This window comes from Camelus bactrianus, chromosome 22 (assembly GCF_048773025.1).
Source record: "Camelus bactrianus isolate YW-2024 breed Bactrian camel chromosome 22, ASM4877302v1, whole genome shotgun sequence".
NCBI lineage: Eukaryota > Metazoa > Chordata > Mammalia > Artiodactyla > Camelidae > Camelus > Camelus bactrianus.
Window position 1 is genome coordinate 24,769,364 of NC_133560.1, and position 24,573 is coordinate 24,793,936.

The window sequence follows — 24,573 nt, forward strand, 5'->3', positions numbered from 1 at the left end:
AAAGGTAAGTTGTTTCTTGTTGTCCTTAAAAATCAATAGGAAGAAAATGTTTTCAGCTAGGTCAACAGCTCACATGTGTATCAAGTGAATTAGAACTTTTATTATTAGAGGGAAAAAGATGGACTCTACATAAGAATCAAACGATGTGAGTGTGTCAGTTTTCTTGGGTCTCTCCCACGTATATGTGTTATTAAACTTTTTCTGTTTAAAAAAAAGAATGAAAGGACAATTTATCAGAAACATAGAAAGTGACTACATTTGTATGCATCCAGTTATACTGCCTCAAAAATAAAAAAGAGAATTTAACAATCTGACTACCCACAGTCAGAATGGGGCATTTTAACATACCTCTCTCAGTAAAAGGCAGATCAAGAGATAAGGTTTGTTAATGATACAGATTTTAAAAATGCAGACTTATCCATCAGATATACTGAAAACTTGTTATATTCAACAATTATAGAACAGTGTTTTCAACCATACTTGAAAGATTCTTAAAACTTGACTTTATATGAGATGTATCATTGAAACTGACATCCATTGTAACAGAGTGTTTTAAACCAGTTAGGATTTTATTTTTCTCATGTTACATGAAGTCCAGAAATAAGCAACCCATAGTTGCATATATACAACCAAATAGTATTGTAAGTCCCTATTATGTAATCAGTAGCCTATGACTGTCATCCTGTTGGTCTGTCCTTTAAGGGGAAAAAAAAGATAAGATACAGGGCAAATGAAAGAGAAAATGCCAGATTCTATGCTCCCATTTCCATGGAATTCTTTAGAACCCACAATAGTGACTTCTGCCTCTTTGCTGGCCAGGACTGTGGGCTTACAGGCATTCACAGCTGCAAGGAAAGCTCGGAGATGAGTCCTTAAAAACTGTCCACACTGTCAACTTAAACACAATTGTAGTTTTGTTTCTTTAAGGAAGAGAGGGAGGAATGGATATTGGGACAGTGACTTCTGTCTCACACATTAGGCCACATAACAAGTCCCTAATAATTTTCGGTTTGAATCTATGTCACACAGAATCTTTATCATGAAGACCATGCATTCTGTGCATAATGCAATTAAATTAGAAATCTATAACTAAAAGATAACTAAAATGTGCACAGAGTCTGCACATTAAAATATGTATTTCTAAATAACCTATAGTTTGGTCCAAGACACCTTGATGAGAAATGGACAATATTTAGTACTTAACTACAATGAAAACATCATATAGCAAAACTTTTGTGATGTAGATCAAGGGGAATTTAGAGTGCTATGTAATCTTAAATACTCATCGATTAATGAGTTGTCACATTTTAAAGATTAAACATTCACTGATAAATACAGTCACAGAACCATGACATTTTATAAAGTTGGTCCCAGTATAACATAACTCAAGAACTGTGCGTGAAGGCTTTCTAAATTGGTCACAATACAGTTTCTCTCCAGAGTGAGTTCTAACACGAGCAGTGAGGTGTGAAGGACCCTTTAAGGCTATCCTGTAGTCGTTTCATTCATAGACTTTCTGCCCAGTATGTATCCGCTTGTGCATTATAAGGTTAGTGCTGGTGCTGAATGCTTTTCCACACTGAATACATTTATAGGGCTTCTCTCCTGTGTGAGTTCTCATATGTACCCTTAGGCAAGAAGAATTCCTAAAGGCCTTCCCACATTCTTTGCACTCATAGGTTTTCTCTCCAGTGTGAGTTCTCTTGTGCACAATAAGATAAGAGCCCGTGCTGAAAGATTTTCCACACTGATTACACTCATAAGGTTTCTCTCCGGTGTGAGATCGTGTATGTTTCTTAAGGGATGACTGGTCAATAAAGGCTTTCCCACAGTCACTGCATTCGTAGGGTTTCTCTCCAGTGTGAGTTCTCATATGTTTTTGAAGGGATGACGGAACAGCAAAAGCCTTGCCACATTCCTTACAGTCGTAGGGTTTCTCTCCAGTGTGAGTTCTTTTGTGCACATTAAGGTGAGAGCTCTGACTGAAGGATTTCCCACAATGATTACACTTGTAAGGTTTCTCTCCAGTGTGTGATCTCACGTGTTTCTTAAGGGAAGACTGAAAAACAAAGGCTTTCCCACATTCACTACATTCATAAGGTTTCTCTCCAGTGTGAGGTCTCATGCATATCTGAAGGGACAAGGGGCCAGTGATCACTTTCCCATGTTCATTACATTTTGAGCTTTCCTGTACAGTACACATTCTTTCGTGGACACTAAGGGAAGATCTTTTTCCATGGTCACTGTTTTCACAGAGTTTCTCTCCAGTAGGTATTTGTTCATGTACTGAAAAGGAGTATAAGTTGAAGGACCTAAGATGTTGATTACACTCAGAAGATTCCTCTCCTGTGAGAGTTCTTAAGTGTTTTCCGAAGAATGACTCTTGATTGAAAGCTCTTCCACAATCATTAAATTCAAAAATTGTCTCTCCAGTGTGAGTACTCACATGATTCCTAAGAGCTGTGGGATGGCTGAAGTCTTGCCCATATTTTTTATATTTGTAGCATTTCTCTCCCTTACAATATCTTGTACAAATAAGGCAACAGTTCTTTCTGAAGAATTTTCCAGAATGATTAAATTCCCAGAGTTTCTCACCAGGGTGAGTTAGTGCCTATAAAATAAGGAATAAGTGGTGACTAAAGGTTTGCTTACTTTCATCATATTTATGGGAATTCTTTCCCATGTGGATTCTGCCATATAGAGGCAGCACATTATTACGACTAACATTTTTACCATGTTCAGGGTGTGTGTATACTTCTTACCCTGTTAGTTCTTTCAAGTTGAAATAGCTGAATATTCTTCCCACAGTATTCCTTCCCATCAAAGGGTATCCTAAATACAGAGTTTTTCTAATTATGAGTGAAGAATGAATGAATTACATATTAAATACTTAATAACAGAATCACATTTGAGTAAATGTTTACTTTTTGGTTTTCTCTGCAAGGTAGCAAGTTTTGAGGTAGGTCTGGAGATTCCTCCAATTTTATGAGATTCATAAAGGCTTTCCTGAGGCAGCTTTCTGGTGAATGAATTCCACCTGCCTCAAGTGTATCCCCTTGTTTGGGTGCTGCTGCTGTTTTAATTAATTGAAATTCACAGAGTTCACCTACTCTAGAAAACTAGGAATCACTTCTGGTGAATCTTACCATTTTTATGCCATTGGAAATATTTTCCCCAGGAATACTCTGTGTAAAGATTGCATCTTTTGATTTAAATTGAGTGTCCCATTCTGAAAGTGAATGGAGAAAATTTTTATAATTACTGGGAGAAAAAGTAGAGATGAAAGAAAAAAGGGGGCAGGCACTCCATGCATTTGATTTCTAACACTAAATATAGGAAGAAAACATGAAAGAGAAGATGCAACCAGTGACCAGAGAAATTATTTTAGGAATTTGGCTCTAGGAGGAGATGCCAGTGATAGGGACAAGCAATGGAAATGGGCGGTATTTTACTTACAAAGGATTCTGAAGGCTTGAGACAATAAGAGAAGGTATTATCTAGAAAGCAGGTAGGGTATTCAAGGCACTGAACAAAAATTATTCAAGGCAATGTGAAATTGAAAGAGAAGTTAAAATCGTTCTTTTTCTCAGATCCAATGAAAGTATGAATGAATGGTGAGATGGTGAAAGAAGGAAAGCTCACTTAATGGCTCAGCCTTCTCTTCCCACACTGACTGGCATTCCAGACCATACCTCCCCCCACAGGCTATGGCTATTCCAGACAACAAACCCTTTCTGCCCGGACTCACCTCTACAGGCACCTTGGAGAAGTCTTCTCCCCTCTGGCCTCAGCTCTTCCTGCTCCACCTCGGTGATCAGACTGTGTTTGCAGAGATGATACCCTGCTCATGGGGGAAAGACACATGATGTGGGGAGACTGGGAAGGAGACAAGAAATCTTTCCACAAAATGGATTGCAATACTTTGGTCTTGAAGGATACTGAAGACAGGCAAGTGCAACTTTAGGAGGGGCAAAACAATCAGATGATAGCTCTTTCACAGGGCCCCAAAACAAACACTCACGCTCCTTGTCCCACACAAACTGACCCTTGAAATCCAAGCCCAAGATCTGCAAACTACCTGAATTTTTTTAACAATAGAGTAAATACAATGAGTGCATTTTCATGGGAAGCCACAGACTGCCCCACAGGGTGGGAACCATCCATTCTGTGTTTACCAGGAACTGCCATTCTTTTCACAGTTCCTGGAACAGGTATGTGATGAAGAACTACTTCGTGCATAAAAAAAGTGAATATGAAGGGATGAGGCCAACCTTACCCACTGAGGCCAGGTTCTGAAAGTTCTCCAGCATCACGTCTCTGTACAGGATTTTCTGAGCAGGGTCCAGCAATGCCCACTCCTCCTGGGAGAAGTCCACCACCACCTCCTCGAAGGTCACTGAGTCCTAAAACATCGCATGTACATTCTGGTTCAGCCAAGGACCACCTCTAACTCTGAACCAGACAGATGGTGGGTGGGGCTGACAGGACTTGGGAAGGAGACTCAATGTGTAGGAAGCCCAGACATGCTTCAGAGGCCTCTCTTTATCAGACCCAAGGCTCAGTTCTTGGAACTTTCCACTTTTGTTCTCACTCCCTGGACCATCTCATTCAGGCTCATGGTTTTAGCAGCTTTTCTAATACAGCTGACCTAATATTTCTACAGCTAGGTTGCCAGGAGTCTTCCAGTCTTATTCAAGATCCAGTACAGACTGAGCATGCTGCAGGATGAGAAAAATACTGGGAAAATGAATGAACGATTTTCCTGGGGAAAAATCTTTATTTTCTTTCATGGCACCAGCAGAATATGGAACTAATACTCACCTTGGAGGAATATGTGAAAAAAAAATCACACATTGTTGAAGACTTTCCTAAGGCATTCTCTCTCTCCCATTCTAAGAAGCCCAGAGAACTGAGGAAGTCTGAGGCCGGCCTGGCTGGGCTGTGAGGCTGTAGGTCATGGGCCAGAGATATATTCTTTGGGAACAGCAATGCTTTTTTGAAAACAGAATAATTTCCCACATACCTGTGACCAAGTTGTCAACAATCCTGCAGCCATTCTTCCTCTTGTGTGTCCCCCTCCTGGCCAGGCAGGGTTCTGAGCAATCAGACCTAGAGAAGAAAAAGAAGCCATGCGTGTCCTAGGCCTGACAGATATTCAACATTTGCAGGCCTGGGAGCTTCCTCATACAAGCTTCAGAGTAACCACACCATACAGATGCACAAATATACACACACAGTACAGTATAGACTTTATCTCCCTAATCAAAAACAATTAGGAACTAGGAATATAGTATGTACTTATTTTTTAAACTTTCTCCTAGACTGAACCATGAAAAATGCCTAGAGTCACTGACATCTCAAGAGCAATGAGACCCCTAGTGTCATAATTCCTCTAAATGCCATTTGTCTGTATAAGAAACCAGGACTCACTTGGGAGAGAGCCGAGTCCAGTGTGGAACAAGACACGTTCACGGTGAGCCTGGAGCAGCTTATACCAGAAAGCAAGGAGCCTACCAAAGACTGATGGAGTTGTGACAAAAAGACACAGGCGATATCATAAAAAGGCTCTCACTGGCTTAAGATGGAAAAATTTAATAAAAAATAATGACTGCAGTTAGTTGGAATATTTCAAATGTAAAACAAAACCATGAGTTCAGGGAGGGGGGTTTAGCTCCGTGGTAAAGCGCATGCATCCCCAATACCTCCATTAAAATAAAGCAGTAAATAAACCTAATTACCTCCTTCCAAAACAAAAACATAACAAAAAACTAAGCAACCAACCAACAAACAAAAAAACCCCATGAGTTCATAATGATATTAAAAAAACACCCTCAGTGATCACTATCAGAGGTGGCCAGGATATCATTTTGTTATTCTGAAAATTCATGAAAAGAAAGTGGCATATATCACTCCCCTCTTGTTTATGAAAAATATTTTATTACCAAATAGTTGTGATAAAGGAAAGTTCTGCTTTATAAAAGAATCACGGAAAAAAAAGAAGAATCATAGAAACTTTATTAGAAGCATCATTTATTATGAAGAAAATGCTAGAATCAGAAATTTACTATTCTGCAACCACTAGTGAATTATCTAGGCAATGGCAACCAATGGCTACTAAAATATTAGGTGAAAAGCGAATGGGGATATCCTGTTTATTTTCAACTTTTAATTTTGAAAAAATTTCAAACTCAAAAATTGTAAGAATAGTATAAAAATGAAGAACTCCCAGTACTCTTTACCAATTGTTAGAGTTCTGTCACATTTGCTTTCTCTCTCCTCTCCCTATTGGGGTGTGTGTGTGTTTCATCAAGAACGATACTGAGAGGAATCTACTTGATGTCATGACCCTCTTCTCCTACATACTCCACAGTGCCATGGGAACTTGCAACATTCTCTAACACAATGATCAAAACCAGGATTTAATGTTATTATTGAACATAAAGTACATATGCAGAATTTAACCAACTGGCCCAATAATGTCCTTTATAGCAGTCACTTTTTAAATTTCCCATCCAGGATCATGCCCTGAAACTGTGTTTCTTTAATCTTCTTTAATCTGGGCCAGTCTCTCAGCCTTTCTTCATCTTCACAGGTAAGAAGTGTCCAGGCCAAATGTTTTACAGACTGACTACACCCCGGTCTTGGTCTGTCTGTTGTTTTCTCATGGTTAGACTCCCAGAGTTCATTTTTGGATGATGTATTACATAATCCATGTTTGTCCTTCTCAGTGCACCACTTCAGGAGCCATATGATGCCAGGCTGTCTCATTCCTGCCGTTAACTTTGACCACTAGGGTAAGGTGGTATGCAGCAGGTTTCTCTAGTTACCCTTTTTCCCCTTTGTAATTAATAAGATATATGGAGGGGATAATTTAAGACTAAGTAGATGTGCTGGGGAACTTTATAAAGGAAGATTAAGCTGACCCTAGAACCAACTAATGAATCTTAACATCACAAAAGAGACATCTGGACATCATGAGTTCTGATATGATGTAACAAGAAACAACACCAACTATAAAATATTTTTGCCAGGAAAAAGAAACAACCTAACAAATCCTTTCATCTAATTAGCAGTTTACAGAGGAAGGGGAAAAAGAGGAAGGGACATGCTAAATGATATTACATATAGGACATAATCACTTAAATCCAGTTTGGAGGAGAAAGAGGAAGGAACTCTTCTTCATTAAGAGACTTAAGAGGCATAATGATCCACTGCAATGTGTGGACACTAGATCTCATTTCAAATAATTTTAAAAACACATTTTGAGACACTTGTGGTTAACTGTACACAGACTGGGCATCAGATGATATTGGTAAAGAGAAAAGCAACCCCTGACATACAGGAGCTGGCCTGGGACACTCAGCTACGTCTGGGTGTTCTCCTGTTGGACACCCAAAACAGCAACAGTAGACAGGTCACTCTGTGACCTTGATACATTAAGACAAAATAGCAAGGCCACTCTATAATCACACCTGAACACAGACAAAACATAAACATTATCTAGGCTTCAAAAATTACCAAACATCCTCTTTTTTGGCTAATATGAGTGACTGCTGCTTATTTATCAATTATAACTTTAGCTTCGGTCTAGTTTCCTCCCTTTGTAGGTAAGATTTACTAAGATATCCAACACAGAATTACCCTCATATCGTGACAACATCCAGTCCAGAACTCTCCCCCAAAAGCACCTAATACAAGTCCAAATTCTTTTTTTTAAACAGGTTAGAAAAATACATTTTTTAAAATATTAAGGCTTTGTAGTTACATTTACAAAGTTCCTGGTTTCACCTGGCATCTTAAAAATATATTCCTTTAAGTTCCATGATTCTAGGTTATCAAATGCCAAAGGTCAACTAGACATTGACAAAGTCGAAAAACTGACCAATATTGACAAAGAAATAGCTGTTTCTGCCAAAGTAGAAAAAAGATATCGCTGGATTAAACTATAATTTTATTTACTTGTTTGTTTGTTTGTTTATTGTGGGGTGTTTTTTTGGAGAGGAGATAATTAGGTTTTTTTATTTATTTATTTATTTATTTATTTATTTATTTATTTATTTATTTATTTATTTATTTATTTATTTAAATGGAGGTACTGGGGATTGAACCCAGGACCTTGTGTATGCTAAGCATGCGCTCTACCACTGAGCTATACCCTCCCCCAACCATTTTATTTTAAATATCACCATGCCTTGGAAAATAATCACTATAGCTTGAAAAATCACGTTTACTTACAACTCCCATTCTTGATCCTTGAAATGACATTTTATAATTCCAGTATGCTGTGTGCTTCTCTCTGAGTCAGCAGTTTTATCCTGAACATCCTTTAAAGCGACCTTCCTGAATGTTAAAATGATTTATGACTTTTTATTAAACTTACCAGCCAATATGCTAATATGTATATCGAGAGGAATGTTCCCCCTTCTTTTTTAGGAATATTTTTCTTTTAAATTTATTTTTACTGAGGTAACAACGATTAGTAAGTCTTTCCTACCACCCTTTTACTGCAACATCCTGCAGTTCACCATGGTGTGCACTCTGCCTTGCTGCAGCTAGCAGTAAGCCCAACTTGTTTAACTATGTGTGTCCCTGGTGGTCTTTGGCAAAAGACCACTGGCAGTATTGAGAAACACTGTTAATTTGGGGGGGCTGTGATAAAGCTAAAAACTTCTGTTAAAAGTTTATTTTTATTAATGAATTGTCTCATAAGTATCTTGCTCTGTAACAGTTTCCTTCCTCTTTTGCCCCCAAACTGGGTTAGGCTGATTGTATCCTTATGATGTGTCTTAGAGATACAACTCAAATTTTGGGTGAAATGACATGCTGTCTGATGTTTGTTTTAATATGCTACAGAAAAACCAAAACCCAGTTATAATGGTAAGCAAGGGGAAGAATTAAGAATGCAAAATAGTGGTAATCATTGAAGCTGGATAAGGGGTACAGGGAGGCTTCATCATAGCACTCTCTATTTTTGAGTATGTTTGAAAACCCATTGTTAAAAGTTTTAAAGAAAAGAAAGAAAACTTTCCATACAGAAGAGGACAGAGAAGAAAATGTACTGGTATCAGATACAGTAGAAAAAGAAAATCTTAGGTTTCAGTCCAAATTCACATTATTTGTGTAGTCCAAGAACCCTTAAGAGAATAACTTCATTTAAAGAAGGTTCTAGGTTTCATTAAAGAGGGTTCCCCAGGCAATCAGTGTGAGCAAATGGACCTATCTCTGGAAAACTCAACTTCAAGCCAGGCCTCAGAGAACACCAACATATAAAGTTCTAAGTAAACTGAGTCACAGTTAAAAAAAATTATAAAACATAAAGACACAATATACCGTGAGTGAGAAGCAGCCAAGATACAGGCAGCAGTAAAAAAAAGAAAAAAGAAAAAGCATAATACTTCAGATACTAGACTTTTCAGACATGGAATATAAAAAACTATATTTAACATGCTTAAAGAAATTAAGAGACACTTGGATTAATATGGAATAAGATACTAGAAATGGTCAAGCAGCTTAAGAAACAAACATAATTTTTAGAGATGAAAAATAGGCTCACTGAAGTTAGAAATTCAACACAAGGATTAACCATCAGATTACAACTTTGTTACACCATTTGATGAGAAACTAGCTAGAATTTCCTAGAATTAGTAAAAGACACTAACCTTTGGGTCCAGGAAGCACAATAAATCCCAGGCTGAATGAATAAAAAGAAATCCACACCTAGATTTATTTTCTTCTTTGCTGTTTGATTTCCACCCCAATAAACTTAAAAGCAGCCCAGGAAAAAACACAGGTCACCTGAAAAGAAAAGACAAATTGATGGCTCACTTCTGAAGAGCAACAACAGATGTCAGAAGAAAGCAGGGAGACACCCTCAGTGTGCTGAAAAAATATATCAACCTAGAATTCTAAATCCAGTTAAAATACCTTCTTTAGGTTCAAGGGTTAATTTATGAAATCAAACCTGAATCTAATAAAGCTTCTAGACTAACTACTTTTCATAGGAAATACAGAAATAAGTTAAAAATGAACAAGCAGCAATCAGCCAAATTCATAATGTAGGACAAATGTTGTGGTATATTTATACAATGGAACACTACTCAGTGATAAAAAAGGGTAAAATGATGCCATTTACAGAAATATGAACTAGGCACTGATGGTTGCACAATATTGTGACTGTGATTAATGCCACTGAATTGTTTAAAAATGGTTATAATGGCAAATTTTATGTTACATGTATTTTATCACAGTAAAAAAAAGTGAAAAAATAATAATCTGGGCTGTAGCTGGCCCCCTCAGAAAGGCTCCAGGTCTCTCCAAGCCCCAGTAATTCACTGTCCAGATAGATTCCTTTAAAAACAAAACAAAACAACAACAAAAAGCAAAAACAAAATAAAGAACTAGGCATTTAAATTTCTCCCACAAAGAAAACACCAAGCTCAGAGGTTTTACAGATCACTTCTGCCATTCAAAGAGGGAATTCCAATCTGACTCAAATCTTCCAGGGATTAGACACACTTATGAAGACTCCATAATTCAATGCATTTGGTCACACATTTGCATATTACTAATTATTAGAAAAGGTAATAAGTTAGTGAATCTATAAGGCAAGAATTACATATTTGGAAGGTTTTATTTATAAATTTAGCCTTCATGCAAAACTCCAGAATTGTGCATGATCCAAATATCATGTTTGCATTTTGATTAATCTATTACAGAACCTTAAACAATTACTACAGGGGGAAGAAGGGGAGTTGATGATCATGCCACTTTTAAGATAATTTCACAAAACAGTTTGATTTATCAAAGGTATTACCTTGATTAAGACTATAAAGGGAAAGAGGAATGTTCTTTGATACTGGTATAATATTTATATCAAACATGACAGAGCCATTATAAGAAAACAAAACGATAGGCAGATCTCATTAATAAACATAGATACAAATAGTCTATAGAAAATGAGCCCAAACCAAATAAATCAATACATGAGAAAGATAATGTATCAGAACCAAGTTAGGTTTATCCCATGGATGCAAGAGAGGCTTATTAGAAAATCAATTAATGTAACTTTCATTAATAAATCAGAGGAGAAAACAGTATGATCATCTCAATAATATTGTAAAAGTGTTTGATAATATCCAACATTGCATCATGATTTTAAAATAATTTTAGCCAACTCTACAAAAAAAGACAACTCATTTTTTAAAATGGGCAAAATGTGTTTTTCTAAAGAAAATACAATGGCCATTAAGCATATGAAAAAATACTTATTACTAGCCACCAGGGAAATCAAAACCAAAACCACAAGATACGAGTTGACACTCATTTTGATAGTTATAATCAAAAAGACAACAATTGTTGAGGATGTGGAGAAATCAGAATTCAGATTTCCTGGTAGGAAAGTATAATGGGGCAGCCACTTTACAAAACAGTTTGGCAGTTCATCAAAAGGTTAAATATAGGCTAATCACATGAATCAGCAATCCACTCCTAGGTATAAACCCAAGAGAAATGAAAACGTATGTCTACACAAAAATTTGCACAGGGATGTTCATAGCATTCTTTACAATAGTCAAAATGTGGCAATAACCCAAATGTCCATTAAATTATGAGTGGACAGATAAAATATGATATATCCATTCAATGGAGTATTATTTGGCCATAGGTAGGAATTAAGTACTGACACTTGCTACAGTGTGGATGAACCTTGAAAACATTATACTAAGTGAAAGAAGTCATTCACAAAAGACAACATATTGTCTGATCCCATTTATATGAAATGTCCAGAATGGACAAATCTATAAAGACAAGAAATAGATTAGTGGTTGTATGGGTCTGAGGGGATAGGGAGGAATGAGGAGTGACTGATAATGAGGTTTCTTTGCCCAGTGACGAAAATCTTCTAAAATTAGATTTTGGTGATGGTTGCACAATTCTGAGAATATACTAAAATACACTGAATTGTACACTTTAAATTACTTACATGTGAATTATATCTCAATAGAGCTGTTATTAAAAATAGTCTTGGTAAGCAAGAAAAGAAGGAATAGAAGGAAATGTCTTTAAACCTGAAAACATATCAAACACGTAGAGCAAACATTTTACTACAGGCAAGCTGAAGGCCTTTCAGACACAGAAAAAGACAAAAGTAAATTCGGGAAAGCAAACAAGGATGGAGACGTTGTAAGACTGCAAAGGAAGAATAAATCTGTCATCATTCACGGATGGTATGACCTATGTAAACCACCAAAACATATAAGGTAGATCATTTGCAAACTAAGAGAGGTGTGCAGCTTGCTGGATACAAAATACACGCTCTGAGGGCTCAAAATAGAACAGGGGACAGTTGGTAATACCTAGGAATATTATACATGACCCAACAATTTTAGTTCCAAATATCGAACTTAAGTCCCAAGTCCAGAAATACGAAGAAACATGTACAAGCCCATTCATTTGGGAACAAGTCAATCGTCCAACAGAGGACTAGGATGCATCCACATAAAAGAGTACAGGTTAAGGAAAAAAGAGGCGGGTGGGGCCGCGGAGATCTCTGTGAACTGGTATTTCAAGAAATGTCATTAACGGAAGAAAATGAGTTACAGGGAAGGACATTTATTATGGAAAAGTGAAGTCTGATACGGGGGAAGACTTTTAATGAGAAAAGACCTTGCGGACGCGCCTTGCTCTCATCTCCAGACTGGTCTCCTCTTAGGAACGCACGGTCCGAGCGGCCGCTCGGGAGCCGGGAGAAGCCTCGGCCCCGCGGGCGCCGATGGAGCGGGTGGAGACTTCGGGGAAAAGCGACCACATCCGGGAAACCGCACGTAAAGCCGGACATGAGGCGCCGCACTCCCGGAGCAGCTAGCGCTGTAGACCCCCTGCGCCTACCCCACGCCGGAACGGCCCTCCCTGACCCGCGGTCGGAACCTGGGCTGGAGCCCGGCCGGGTGGGATACCGACGGGTAAGAACAGCTCACATCAAAGGTGGGGCCGCAGCTCCGGAAGGGCCTGCGCGCACTTCCGCTTCCGGCCTCGGGGCGTGAGGGTGGTTTCTGAGGCTCCGGCATCCAGCGGAACAGTCCTGGGGAAACTTCGATGCGGGGGCGGGGCTGAGAGGGCAGCCCCGGGAGAGCAGGTGAGGAAAGGACAGGCAGCCTGGACACAGGGTTGAGGCCAAGGGTCGGAAAGGTTTTTATTCATTTTTACTTTAAGCAAAGGAGTAATTTACTCTTGATCGAACATTTAAGTAAAATGGTCAGCAGGAACGTGAGCCCAGGTCTTTGACTCTATATAGTCTCCCCAAGGGAAAAAGTGGGGTTCCAGAGATTTGAAAAGGGACTGAGCAGCCAAAAGGGAAAAGGAGTCCAAACCTCACTTCTTACTCATTAAGGATTCTCTTATGGGGTCATTGCCCTCTTCTCTTCCTAACCAAAGTTAAGTCCCCCAGAAGTCAGAACTTTTTGTCCGACTACAATTTAAACGATGATATTACGGTATTAAAAACAAAATAACCGAGGGTCTCGATCAGCACTTTAAGTTACCTGCAAAGAAATGGGATTTTATCAGGGCCTAGAGAGTACTGACTATTAAGTCTGCATAATCCGAACTCATGATTTAAAACGGAAATCTGGTAGTAGAGAAAAAGACGGATTTTAAGATACTTTGGGGTTGTTACTACATTTAGACAGCCCAAACTCAGGATTTGAAACATCTCAATATCCCCTTCTTTGTGCCTTTTCCAGACAACCCCATGAATAAAACACTTGCCTAGACAATGAGAGACTTAAGTGGATCCTTATTAATATTATTTAATGGAATCACCCAAAACTAGAGATTTGTATTTAAAAAGATCAACCCCTCGTGGCTGACCTTGCCCTTACAGGCAGATCGGCTCCATAAAATAACTGCCCATATACAGAAGGTCCTTGAAATGCTAGGCACTTAATTGCTAATATTAAAGATTAGAAGCATGTGTTTTAAACAGAAAAATTTCAATCTACTTTCCGCCAAAAAATATTTTGAGGAGGCTAGGTTCTTTCCACCACATAATGAGCCAAACCTGAGAAAGTACTATCAGGTAACTGTGAAGTTACTTACATTTACTTACCAAGGACTCCAGGCTTTGGTAAGGAACAAAGCATGATATTTTGAGGCAGAAGTAAAATGCCACTAGCCCTTCTGAACTCCACTATAAACACAGACACAGCCTTTGCCAGTAATTCTGCCCTGGCCATCTGTATTCATGCACTGCGCTAGGATCCCAGACCCTCTTGTTCCCATTTGAAATGACGAGGCTGCACCCAGCACAGATGCAGAGGGTGCACTGCTTATTCATGGGGATACAGCCTAGAAAGGAGAGTTCGCTAGTGAAATGGATACCATTGTTTAATTTGGGAGGTGGGATTAGAAGGAAGTTCCAGAGTGGTCAGAGTCAAATGACGCAGAAATTCAGACAGTGGAACGTCTCTTCTCACTGCAACTTGCTCTGCTCCCTGCTATAATCATTAACAACCCTAGGCCCTCACCTCGAGGCTTCTCCACTTACAGGACCAACAAGAGCTGCTCCTACCTCCAGTGGATGCAAATATTTGGGGGGGGGAGGGAGAGGGAAGACACTAATTTTATGTTAAAGAGAAGCCCTGAGGGGACCTACGTAGATGCCTCTAAGGAGCCAAGCAGAACCTGAGGCCAGGAATGGGGTTGGTGTAAAACTACTGCACCAGATGTGAATCTCCCATTTGGATGAATCTCATTTGAGAACTACAGTTGAACCTTGAACACATGGGGGTTAGGGGTCCTGACCCTCCCTGAAGTTGAAAATCTGAGTACAACTTTACAGTTGGCCCTGTAGGGTCCTGCACCTGCGAATACAACCAACCACAGATTGTGTAGTACTGTAGTAAGTATTCATTGAAAAAAAGAGTGCACCTATGCAGTTCAAACACATGTTGTTCAAGAATCAACTGTAATGAGGTATATCCATTATAGAATCATACTATATACTTTCACTGCCCTAAAAATCCTCTATACTTCACCTATTCATCCCCCCATCACTCCCACCAATCTCTGGCAACCACTGATCTCCATAATTTTGCCTTTTCCAGAATGTTACATAGCTGGAAGCATACAGTATGTAACCTTTCCAGATTGGCTTCTTTTACTCAGTAACATGCATTTAAATTTTCTACAGGTCTTTCCATGGCTTGATAGCACATTCCTTTCAAGCACTGGATAATATTACATTGTACAAATGTACCATGGTTTATTCATCCATTCACCTTTTGAAGGACATCTTAACTGCTTTTAAGTTTTGGCAATTATGAATAAAACTACCGTAAACATTCATGTGCAAAGAAACAAAAACCCCAAAAGCATACATGTGCCAGTTTTTGTGTGGACATTAAGTTTTCGACTTACTTGGGTAAATATCAAGGATTATGAATACTGTATCATTTGGTAGGACTATGTTTGGTTTTGTAAGAAACTGCCAAATTGTTTTCTAAAGTGGCTGTACAATTTTGTATTCCCACCAGCCAAGAATGAGATTTCCTGTTGCTTTGCATCTTGTCTTCTCACTCTCTTGACAACACCTTTCGAGAGCCAGTTTTAAATTTTAATGAAGTCCAGTTTATCAATTATTTCTTTTATGAATCATGCCTTCTGTGTTATATTTAAGAAGGTAGTGCCACACTCATGGTCTTCTAGGTTTTCTCCTATGTTATCTTGTAGGAGTTTCATAGTTGTGTGTTTTACACGTAGGGCTATAATGCATTTTGAGTTAATTTTTGTGAAAAATATAAGGTTTGTGTCTAGATTTATTCTTTTGCATAAGTTCCAGCACCATTTGTTGAAGAGAATTATATTTATTACATACCATTTCCTTTGCTCCTTTGTCTAAAATCAGTTGATAATATTTCTGTGGGTATATTTCTAAGCTCTCTGTTCTTGTTTATCAATCAATTTGTTTATTTTCTACCAATACCACACTGTCTTGATTAATGTAGCTTTATAGTAAATCTTGAAGGTGAGTAGTGTAAATCCTCTAACTTTGTTTTTCTTCTTCAATATTGTGCTGGCTATTCTGCATCTTGCCTCTCCATATAAATATTAGAATCAGTCTGTTGATATCCACAGAATAAGTTGCTGTGGGAATTTGATTGGATTGAATCTATTAGTCGATCTTGGAAGAACTAACATCTTGACCATATTGAGTCTTTTTATTCATGAATGTGAAATAGGTGTCTATTATTTAGTTCTTTGATTTCATTCATCAGTTTCGTAGTTTTCTTCATACAGAACTTGCATATATTATGTTGTGCTAATTCAAATGACATTGTGTTCTTAATTTCAAATTCTGTTTGTTCAATGCTGGTGTATAGGAAAATGATTGATGATGGTTTCACAGACGTGTGTGTGTGTGCATCAAAACTTAAATTGTACAGTTGGTTGTACAGCAATTATATTTCAATAGACCTGTTCATTAACTTAAAAAAACTCAAGAATAACTCAAATGAAAGACTCTAAACAAGAGAAAAAGACATTTGAACATACACTTCACCAAAGATATACAGATGACAAGCACATGAAAAGCTGCTCAGCATCAATGGTCTTTAAAATTATGGGCCTATCTTGAAACACACACACACACACACACACAGAAAAACAATTCATTTAAATAAAAATTCCCTTGGTTTTCTTTTCCAGTATCAATTTTCTTGTACACAGAAAGTGCAAATCTGTACTCCAAACATCCCCAAATTACTTACACTTTTAGGTTTTATTTAAAAACCTTTTAGGTTTTATTTTAAAAACTTTTTATAACAAAAACCCTTTTAGGATTTTTATTTATAAAAATATATAAAAGATATTTATTGAAAGCATTCTGATTGTTTTACATTCATAAAGAATGTCTCCAGTGTGAATTTTTACACATACAATAAATTAACATAGCCTTTTCCACACTCCATACATTTATAATTTTATAGTTCTTCTCCAGTATGAATTGTTTCTCCTAATGACAAAGAACAGACAAAGGCTTTCCTATATCCCTTTCACTCATGGGATCTCTCATGATGTGTGTTTTCATACTTTTTCAAAACAGAGGATAAAAATGTTTTTAATCCTGCACTTTTTACATTCATAAGATTTCACACCTGTAAATTCACAGCTGAATATTAAAAGCAGACCAAAAGGCTTCCCATATTCCTTACAATAAGGTTACCTCCGACTATGATTTAGTACATGTTCAACTAAGTGTGAGAAAGTATTGAAGGCTTTCCTATATTCTTTACAAGCATAAGCTTCTCTCAAGTGTGAATCTGTATACTTTCAGAAAGGCGTGAAGAATTACTAAAGGTTCCCCACATTCCTCATGTAATATGGCTTCTCTCCACTGAAGTTTTAAATGCTGAATAAGATATGTGGATCAAATAAAGAATCTCCCACATTCCTTTCATTCAAAAGGTTGTACACCAGTGTGAGTTCTCATGTGTGCTATAAGGCCTGATGAAACAGTGAACGCTCTCCTACATTTTTTACATTTATATGGCTTCTCTCCAGTATGTGTTTTAATGTTGACTAAGGTGTGAAGATTATCTAAATGCTTTCACACATTCCTTACATTCAAAAGGTCTGTACAAAAAAGCAGTGTACTCTGTACACTGTGAATTCTTTAAATTCTGAATAAGAAATGAGGGTTCGAATAAAGGCTTTCCCACTGCTTACAATTTATAAGGTTCTACTCCAGGATGAGTTTGCATGTGACTTTTAAGGCAAGATGAATTACTAAACACTTTCCCACATTCCTTACAATCATAAGGCTTTTCACCAGTGTGAATTCTCACATGTACAGTAAGGTGTGAGGAACTAGCAAAGGCTTTTCCATGTTCCTTACATTCATAAGGGGTTTCTCCAGTGTGAGTTCTCCCATGTTTTATAAAACCTGAACAATCAGTGAAAGCTTTCTCACATTTATTTTACTCATACAGTTTTCCTCCAGTGTGAATATACATGTGAATATTAAGTTTTGAGAAACAAGCAAACTCTTTGCTACATTCCTTACAAACATAGTGTTTCTCTCCAGTATAAATGTTAGCAAGATCTGGGGAGTAAGAAAAGATTTTTTCAAATTTCCTACATTCCTCAGTCCACAATGAGTTCTTAAATGTTGAATAATATATAAAGATTGAGAGAAAGTCTTCCCCCATCCTTTACATTCATAGGGCATTTCTCTCATGAGTTTGCATATGCACAAAAAGGTTTGTAGAATGAGGAAAAGCTTTCCCACATTCTTTAGAAGCATACAGCCTCTCTCCACTGTGATTTCTTTTACGTAAATTCCCTAAGGCGTGAGGAAGAAGGTAAGCTTTTTCCCAAAGTCAGTGCATTTACAGGGTTTCTCTTGAGTGTAAGTTTTCTTGTGAACCAGACATGAATTTTGGCTGAAGGCTGTTTCACACTGATTACACTCAGGAGGTTTCTCTCCAGTAAGGGTTTTCTGGTGTAGATTAAGGGCAGAGTACTTTGTGAAGGCCCTTTCACACTGATTATACTCACAAATATTCTTTCTAATGTAAGTTTTCCTGTGAGTCTTAAGGCATGAGTGTTCACTCAAGGTTTCTTCACACTGGTTAAAATTAAACAATTTCTCTCTAATGTGGTTTCTTTCCTATTGATGAAGAGATTAATGATGACTTATAAAAGTTTTTCAGCTTTGTTACATTCAGAGATTCTCCTTTCTGCCTTCAATTCTGTTATTCCACGTAAGAAACAAATCAGTATGATTGAAGTTTTTCATTTGTCTTTGTTTTTCTTCCATTTTCACTGCAATGCATGGTTCCAGACCTCAGTGCTTTCAAGCAGAATGAAGTGATCATTCTGCTAAAAGTTTTGTTGTATTCTTTACTTTCAAAAGAATTCTAGAGTTTAGCTGATAAATGATCAAGATAAAATTGTTTATCAAAAGCTTCATCTGAATTGCATAGATGGGAATATTCAGCTGAGTGAACTCTGTGAAGAACTATACTGTGAGGAGTGTTTAAAATGTTTGCCAAATTCATGATGCTCAGAGACTCTATGAAAACAGGTGAATAACACTAGCCTCAAATATCTGTCATGAGTACTGTGCTGCTTTTCTATCTTATGGCATTTCTAATCTTCCACTAGTGTGGATGGCAAGGAGTTGTACCTTGCGAATCTTACCATTTCCACCACACTGGATTTTTTCCCATCCAAAATATTCCATTGAGATGCTGAACACTTGTCATTAAGACAAATCTCCAAATCTGAAATAAGATTTAAAAAAATATGTTCTTGGAGAAATAAATGATGGAAGAAAGGTATTAAAATAAAGGCCAGTGTGTATTTACTTTGAAACACTGACTTAAAATATATTTTAAAACAGAAAGAAAGAAATGAAAATATAGAGTTTAAGAAGTTCAGCTGGAAAAAAAAAAGTTCAGCTGGACTAAGAGTTTGACATGATAAGGTGCTATGGTCAAATTGGTAGGTGATTTACTAAGAAATGCTTCTATAAATGTTGAGACTGACAGTGAACAGAATGCAGCATAACCAGGAAAGCAAAGTTGAAAGGAAATGAATGAAGAGCTAAATGCAAATACAAAATTTAAAGAAGAAATGGGACAGATCTTACTGTCAGGCCAAAAGGAAGTTTCAGAAGGTGAATGAAAAGTTAAAGAGAAAAGGATGTTTGAGGTACCCAAAGAGCCTAAAAAACCAAATAGGCTCAGCGTTCTTAGAAGAAAAAATCTTCAAAAGCTTCCTATTTAACATTTCCAAATGGACTGCAGCGCTCATGGATTTTGGATATTTCTCATAAAGAATCACCTCTGCCTTTTCTCTCACTTGAAGAACTCTTCCCATTTTGCTCAGCTTTCCTCTTTGTTTCCACCTGAAAGATCAGACCATGTTTCCATAGCTCGTGCCCTGCTCTCAAAGAAAGATGCTTGATGTAAGAAGAACAAGCAAGGGATGACAAATCCTTCCGTAAATCAGGGGCCACAACTCTGCTCTTCAGGGATACCAAATACTGTCTGGTATGACTTGAGAAACAACAAAATATTCATGTCAGCTTTATCAAACCAGTAAGTTTTCAAATGAAATTAAAATGCAAACACACAACATGCACATACACACTTCTCACTCCCTGTGCACCAAAAGGGTTGCCAATCTTTCCCCTGAAAGTGAGGCTCAAGCTTATATACACATTTTTAAAGTCCTAAACCTTTCATCCAAGAGAAAATAAAGCCAGTACAATGAACAGATCTTCATTTTCAAGAGGAATCTGCTTCACTGTAAAGTCTATGACTTCAAAGGTCACTGGATCCGAAACTATCGCAAACATCCCGGCCACAGGCAATTGCCATTTCCATCAGTGTTCACTGGAGAAAGAGGAAGGGGGACCCAAAGCTAGACAGGCTTCATGTTCTCCTATCATCTTCTCCAGGGCTTGATGGTCCTCAAGCCCCTTCTCCTCTCTACCTGGACATATTCGCTGGTGATCTCATCCAGTCACACAGCTTTAAGAGCACCTCTTTCCCCTGACTGAATGTATCTCACCACAACTAGATTGTGACTTCTGGTCCTATTTTTCTCTGTTGGCAGGATTAACCATAGTCCTGAGCACATTAGACATAATAAATGCTGATGAATGAATGAATCACTCCTCCAGTGACAGCACAAATTCTCAGAAGCACATGCCCACTCCCTGTCTATTATAGCAAAATGAAAGCACACAACAGAATGGATAAGTTGGACTGAATGAGCAAATATTGGGATGATAGTATCATTTTCCTATGTAAATGAGAGGCCCTCAGACCTGAGGAAATTTAATTGGGGTCTCAATCGCTAAGCAGGCCCTATTTGAGTAAAGAAGCTATTTCATTAGAGGGAAACATATCCACCTGGTAGGAAGAAGCATGTGCTTTTATAAAAGAATAAGTTTCCTACTTACCTGAAAATAATCCGTCAGACACCCACCCATAATCCTTTCCCCTTCTGACTTTTCCTCATGAAGACAGAAAGTCTTGAGAAAAATGACCTTGAGGAGAAGAAACAAAACCCGAGAATCCTGGCTGCCCACAGTTTCCATATGCACAAGCCTGGAAGCCACAACACACTAATTCTAAATGAACACACATACACACACACATGCCATAAAATGCCCTGGCAGCCTGTCTCATCTGAAGTTAGAAATAGGGCCTGGGGCTTTGATGAACAGGAAGAAGAGTTTAATAACCTAATCCCATTTTTACAGATAAAGAAATGAAAGTCTAGAGAGGTAAAGTTTGTTTTTGTTTTTTTTTTTTGTTTTTGGCCAAGAACTCATCATGTGATTAAGCAGAACCTCTCCCACAAAAACATGCATACTTACCCCTTTTTCCCAATCCCAGGATTTAGACAATAGGATATTCTTATCTACTTAAGCCCGCTCCTAGACAGCCAGAAGCAGACTGCATAGACCCAGACCACAAGACAGGCTGTTCACAGGCCAGTTAAGGCACCATCTCTGAAAAGAGCATCAAGGACTTACTATAAGGGAAAAGATAAATTGCTGGCATCCTGTGAATCTGATAGCTGAAATCTGCCTTAACACATCTTATTCCTGGAGTCTCTTCAAGACAGTGTCTGAATTTAGTGGATAAGTCAATCTCAATTCCTCTTTATTAAGTAGTAGTGGGAGTCTTGCCTTGTACCATCAATCTTTAAGCAGTAGGCATTACTTATTTGTCATCAAGCATCATTCATTAGCCATCTCTCTGCAGAAGAGTTATATTATGTGAAAGTCACTAGAGACTGTAGACCACATGCATATAAATAAGTAATAATTGCCATTTACTAAGTACTCATTATGTGCCAGAAAACGTGGAAGCTCATATAATTATCAACATAGTTATTATTACTGTCAGTCAATAGTTGAGGCAATCTGTGTTCACTCAGGAGTAGTAACTGGCTCAAGATCCAATTAGGAAGTGGTGAGCCAGAGTCTGAATGCACGTTACTCTGTCCCAAAAGCCTGAGCCCCTGAGGTTATTGTTATTCTCCAACATAACTGGACAATGACCATGAAATGGTGTGTGGGGAATGATTAACTTAGCAGGTCTGGGTTGCTCAAATCCTGCACTTCCCTGAGAAAAGCTTGTCTTCAGGACTCACCCTTGGCTAGGCTTGTGGCAAAGGACTGCTGAGCCCATGGAATATCCTGCCTGGTGAGGTTCTGTATGCCTGAAGCCTTGTGCTACTCAGTACCAGCCTGAGCAGACAGTTTATGTTAATGATGTGATGTATGGTGAGCATCTGTTTTTATATAACCTAACAGTTTGAACTCAGGCTGAAGCCTGAGTGGTTGAAGTCAGTCATGCAGGTGCTGCATGTCTACATGACTTGTCCCCAGTTAAAATTTTAACACCAAAGCTCAGGTGCTATAGACTGAACGTTTGTTGTCCCCCTGACCCACCCACTGCTCTACCTCCATTCATAATTGAAACCTAATCCTTAATGTGATGGTATTTGGAGGTGGGGCCTTTGAGAGGTGATTAGGCTTATCAACAAAGAAAACATCTGGATAACAAAATAGCAAAGGAATTAATTTTATTCAGGAGAGTATGAGGCCTGCAGCCTGGGAGACACAGATTCAGTCATACAATTGAGCTATGTTCCACCAGATGAAAGTTACAGTGAAGCTTATAAAGGCAAAAACCACAAGATCATTATTTCTACATAAGCACGTTTGTCTGTTTATCTTGTCCTGGTTTCATTTGACTGGTTGGCTTGCATGTTTGCTGTGTAGGATATTTGATTTTAGCTTAAGCAAGCAAGACACACATTTCACTGCTCAGAATACACAATGCTGGGCTCTTGGAAGAGGCATTCATAGAACTTTCATGATCCTGATAATTGGTTTAACTGAGATGCATAAGGGTCTCCTGAACAATTGCTTTTCATTAAATTCCAGTCCAACAGATAAACTCGAAATTGTCTCTATTTTGCTCCAAACCTTAACCTATATTTATAATTTGTTTATCTTGCCCTATCCCATAAGGGCGGGAGGCAAGACTGAGGGGTTGTACTCCACTGGGACCTATTAACCATAGACTGTCCCAAAGACCAGGCAGCCGTTCAACTGATATGGGATCCATCTGAGCCTAAACTTCCTTCAAAATAAAAACCCTGTGGAGTACAGCTGTACAACATTCAAGGTAACTGTGGATTGAAGCAATTCCTGCTGTGGATGCTTTCACTGGTTTACAATCCAGAGGCCCAAACTCTCCAAATATGCCATCGTTTCAACCAAACGTGGCAAAAACTGAGATACTTACCAAACTTGAATAACCAACAGCCACAGCCAGAGCCATTCCGCCGAGTGCTCACCGGGACCCGGGGACAGGGGGACGTTGGAGCCAGAGTCGCCGTGACGAGAACGACGGAGAAGCTTTTCCTTCTGGACAAAAGACCCAAAGGCTGCACTGGAGGCTTTTGAAAAGGGGAGCACGGCGGCTGGAGAAAAGGCCTGGCCGACGCGCCTCCTCCCGGCGCTGCCGCCGGGACCCCTGACGGGCGGAGCTGGGACAGGGCTCTCGGGGGAAGGGCCGCCGCCCGGGAGCGCCGGCGGGAGGCGGGGTCAGCGTGCGAGGCCAGCGCCCCTGGACCTCGAGCCTCGCATTTGGTCTCTTCCCCTCCGAGTCGCCACAAGGAGAGGGGACACCAAGAGGCAAAAATTTCACCTCAGACCCCGGCGGGAGCTCGCCGATAACATAGCCGCCGCTTTGCGCACGCGCACTTCCAGTAAACGTTAGGGGCGGGTCCTCGGAGGTGGGCGGAACCCGACGGCCGCCGCTTCCGCCAGCCGCGAGCCGAGGAGAAATGCCGTTTCTACCCGCATCGATGTGATGGGGTGCTGGGTCCGGATCCAAGACAATAGGATAGCTGGTTCTGTGGATATCAGTCAGCCCTCTTCTCCAGCTGCTCTTTTCTCCCCAGTGGGCTCCTAAACAAATAGCCATGGTGGCAGGGATGAACAATACGGACTACAACTCAACAAGGCTGATTTGCTAAAACCCATGCTGGGTGCCTGCCAAATATGCCAACAGCAACACCAACTTCCTCAGCCATTTACCAGGTGGCAGGTTGATTGGACCACATCTATCACGTAAAGGGAAGTGATTGCTTTTTAGTGGAATAAACACTTAATTCTGGGTATGAGTTTGCCTTCTGTGTCTTCAGTGCTTCTGTCAAAACCACCATCTGAGACTTAAAGAATACCTAGGCACTCTCACGTTATTCCACCAAGTAGCACTTCTATAACCAAGGAACTCATTTTATAGCAAATGAAGTGTACCAATGGGCCAGTGCCCATGAAATCTTTAACACTTTTAGAAATTCATGTAACTGTTCTAGATCAGCCTTTTGAAGATTCAGTTGTGGTGCCAACTAGATAGCTAAGCCTTGCAGGGCTGGGGGCAATGACCTCCAGGATGTGTATGATTTAAATCAGCATCCAGTATATGGTGCTGTCTCTCCCACAGCCAGGATTTATGGGTCTAGGAATTAAGGGCTGGA

The 24,573-nt window shown here is 39.0% G+C and overlaps 2 protein-coding genes across 6 annotated transcripts; both read right to left on the reverse strand.

The window, feature by feature from the left end:
* Window positions 1-548: 548 nt before the first annotated feature.
* LOC105068355 (zinc finger protein 177) lies at window positions 549-23,470 on the reverse strand. Of its 5 annotated transcripts, XM_074350691.1 has the most exons (8): window positions 23,334-23,383; window positions 19,198-19,280; window positions 9,660-9,795; window positions 5,024-5,109; window positions 4,277-4,403; window positions 3,749-3,841; window positions 3,147-3,229; window positions 549-2,611 (listed from the first exon to the last, which is right to left on the reverse strand). In XM_074350691.1, exons 4-8 carry the CDS (start codon window positions 5,054-5,056, stop codon window positions 1,502-1,504), a joined length of 1,446 nt encoding a protein of 481 aa, XP_074206792.1. In that variant the 5' UTR covers window positions 5,057-5,109; window positions 9,660-9,795; window positions 19,198-19,280; window positions 23,334-23,383; the 3' UTR covers window positions 549-1,501. The 5 variants fall into 5 exon arrangements, with proteins under 5 accessions (XP_074206792.1, XP_045372107.2, XP_045372108.2 ...); XM_045516151.2 differs by lacking the exon at window positions 19,198-19,280 and having other exon boundaries at window positions 23,334-23,470; XM_045516152.2 differs by lacking the exons at window positions 19,198-19,280; window positions 23,334-23,383 and adding an exon at window positions 12,664-13,202.
* On the reverse strand, window positions 16,955-24,017 carry ZNF559 (zinc finger protein 559). The gene is given in 9 exon segments (XM_074350007.1): window positions 16,955-17,567; window positions 17,569-18,139; window positions 18,142-18,227; window positions 18,229-18,323; window positions 18,325-18,372; window positions 18,374-18,664; window positions 19,198-19,280; window positions 23,334-23,738; window positions 23,795-24,017. Coding segments are annotated over 9 exon segments (2,085 nt in total). The 3' UTR covers window positions 16,955-17,284.
* Window positions 24,018-24,573: the final 556 nt, after the last annotated feature.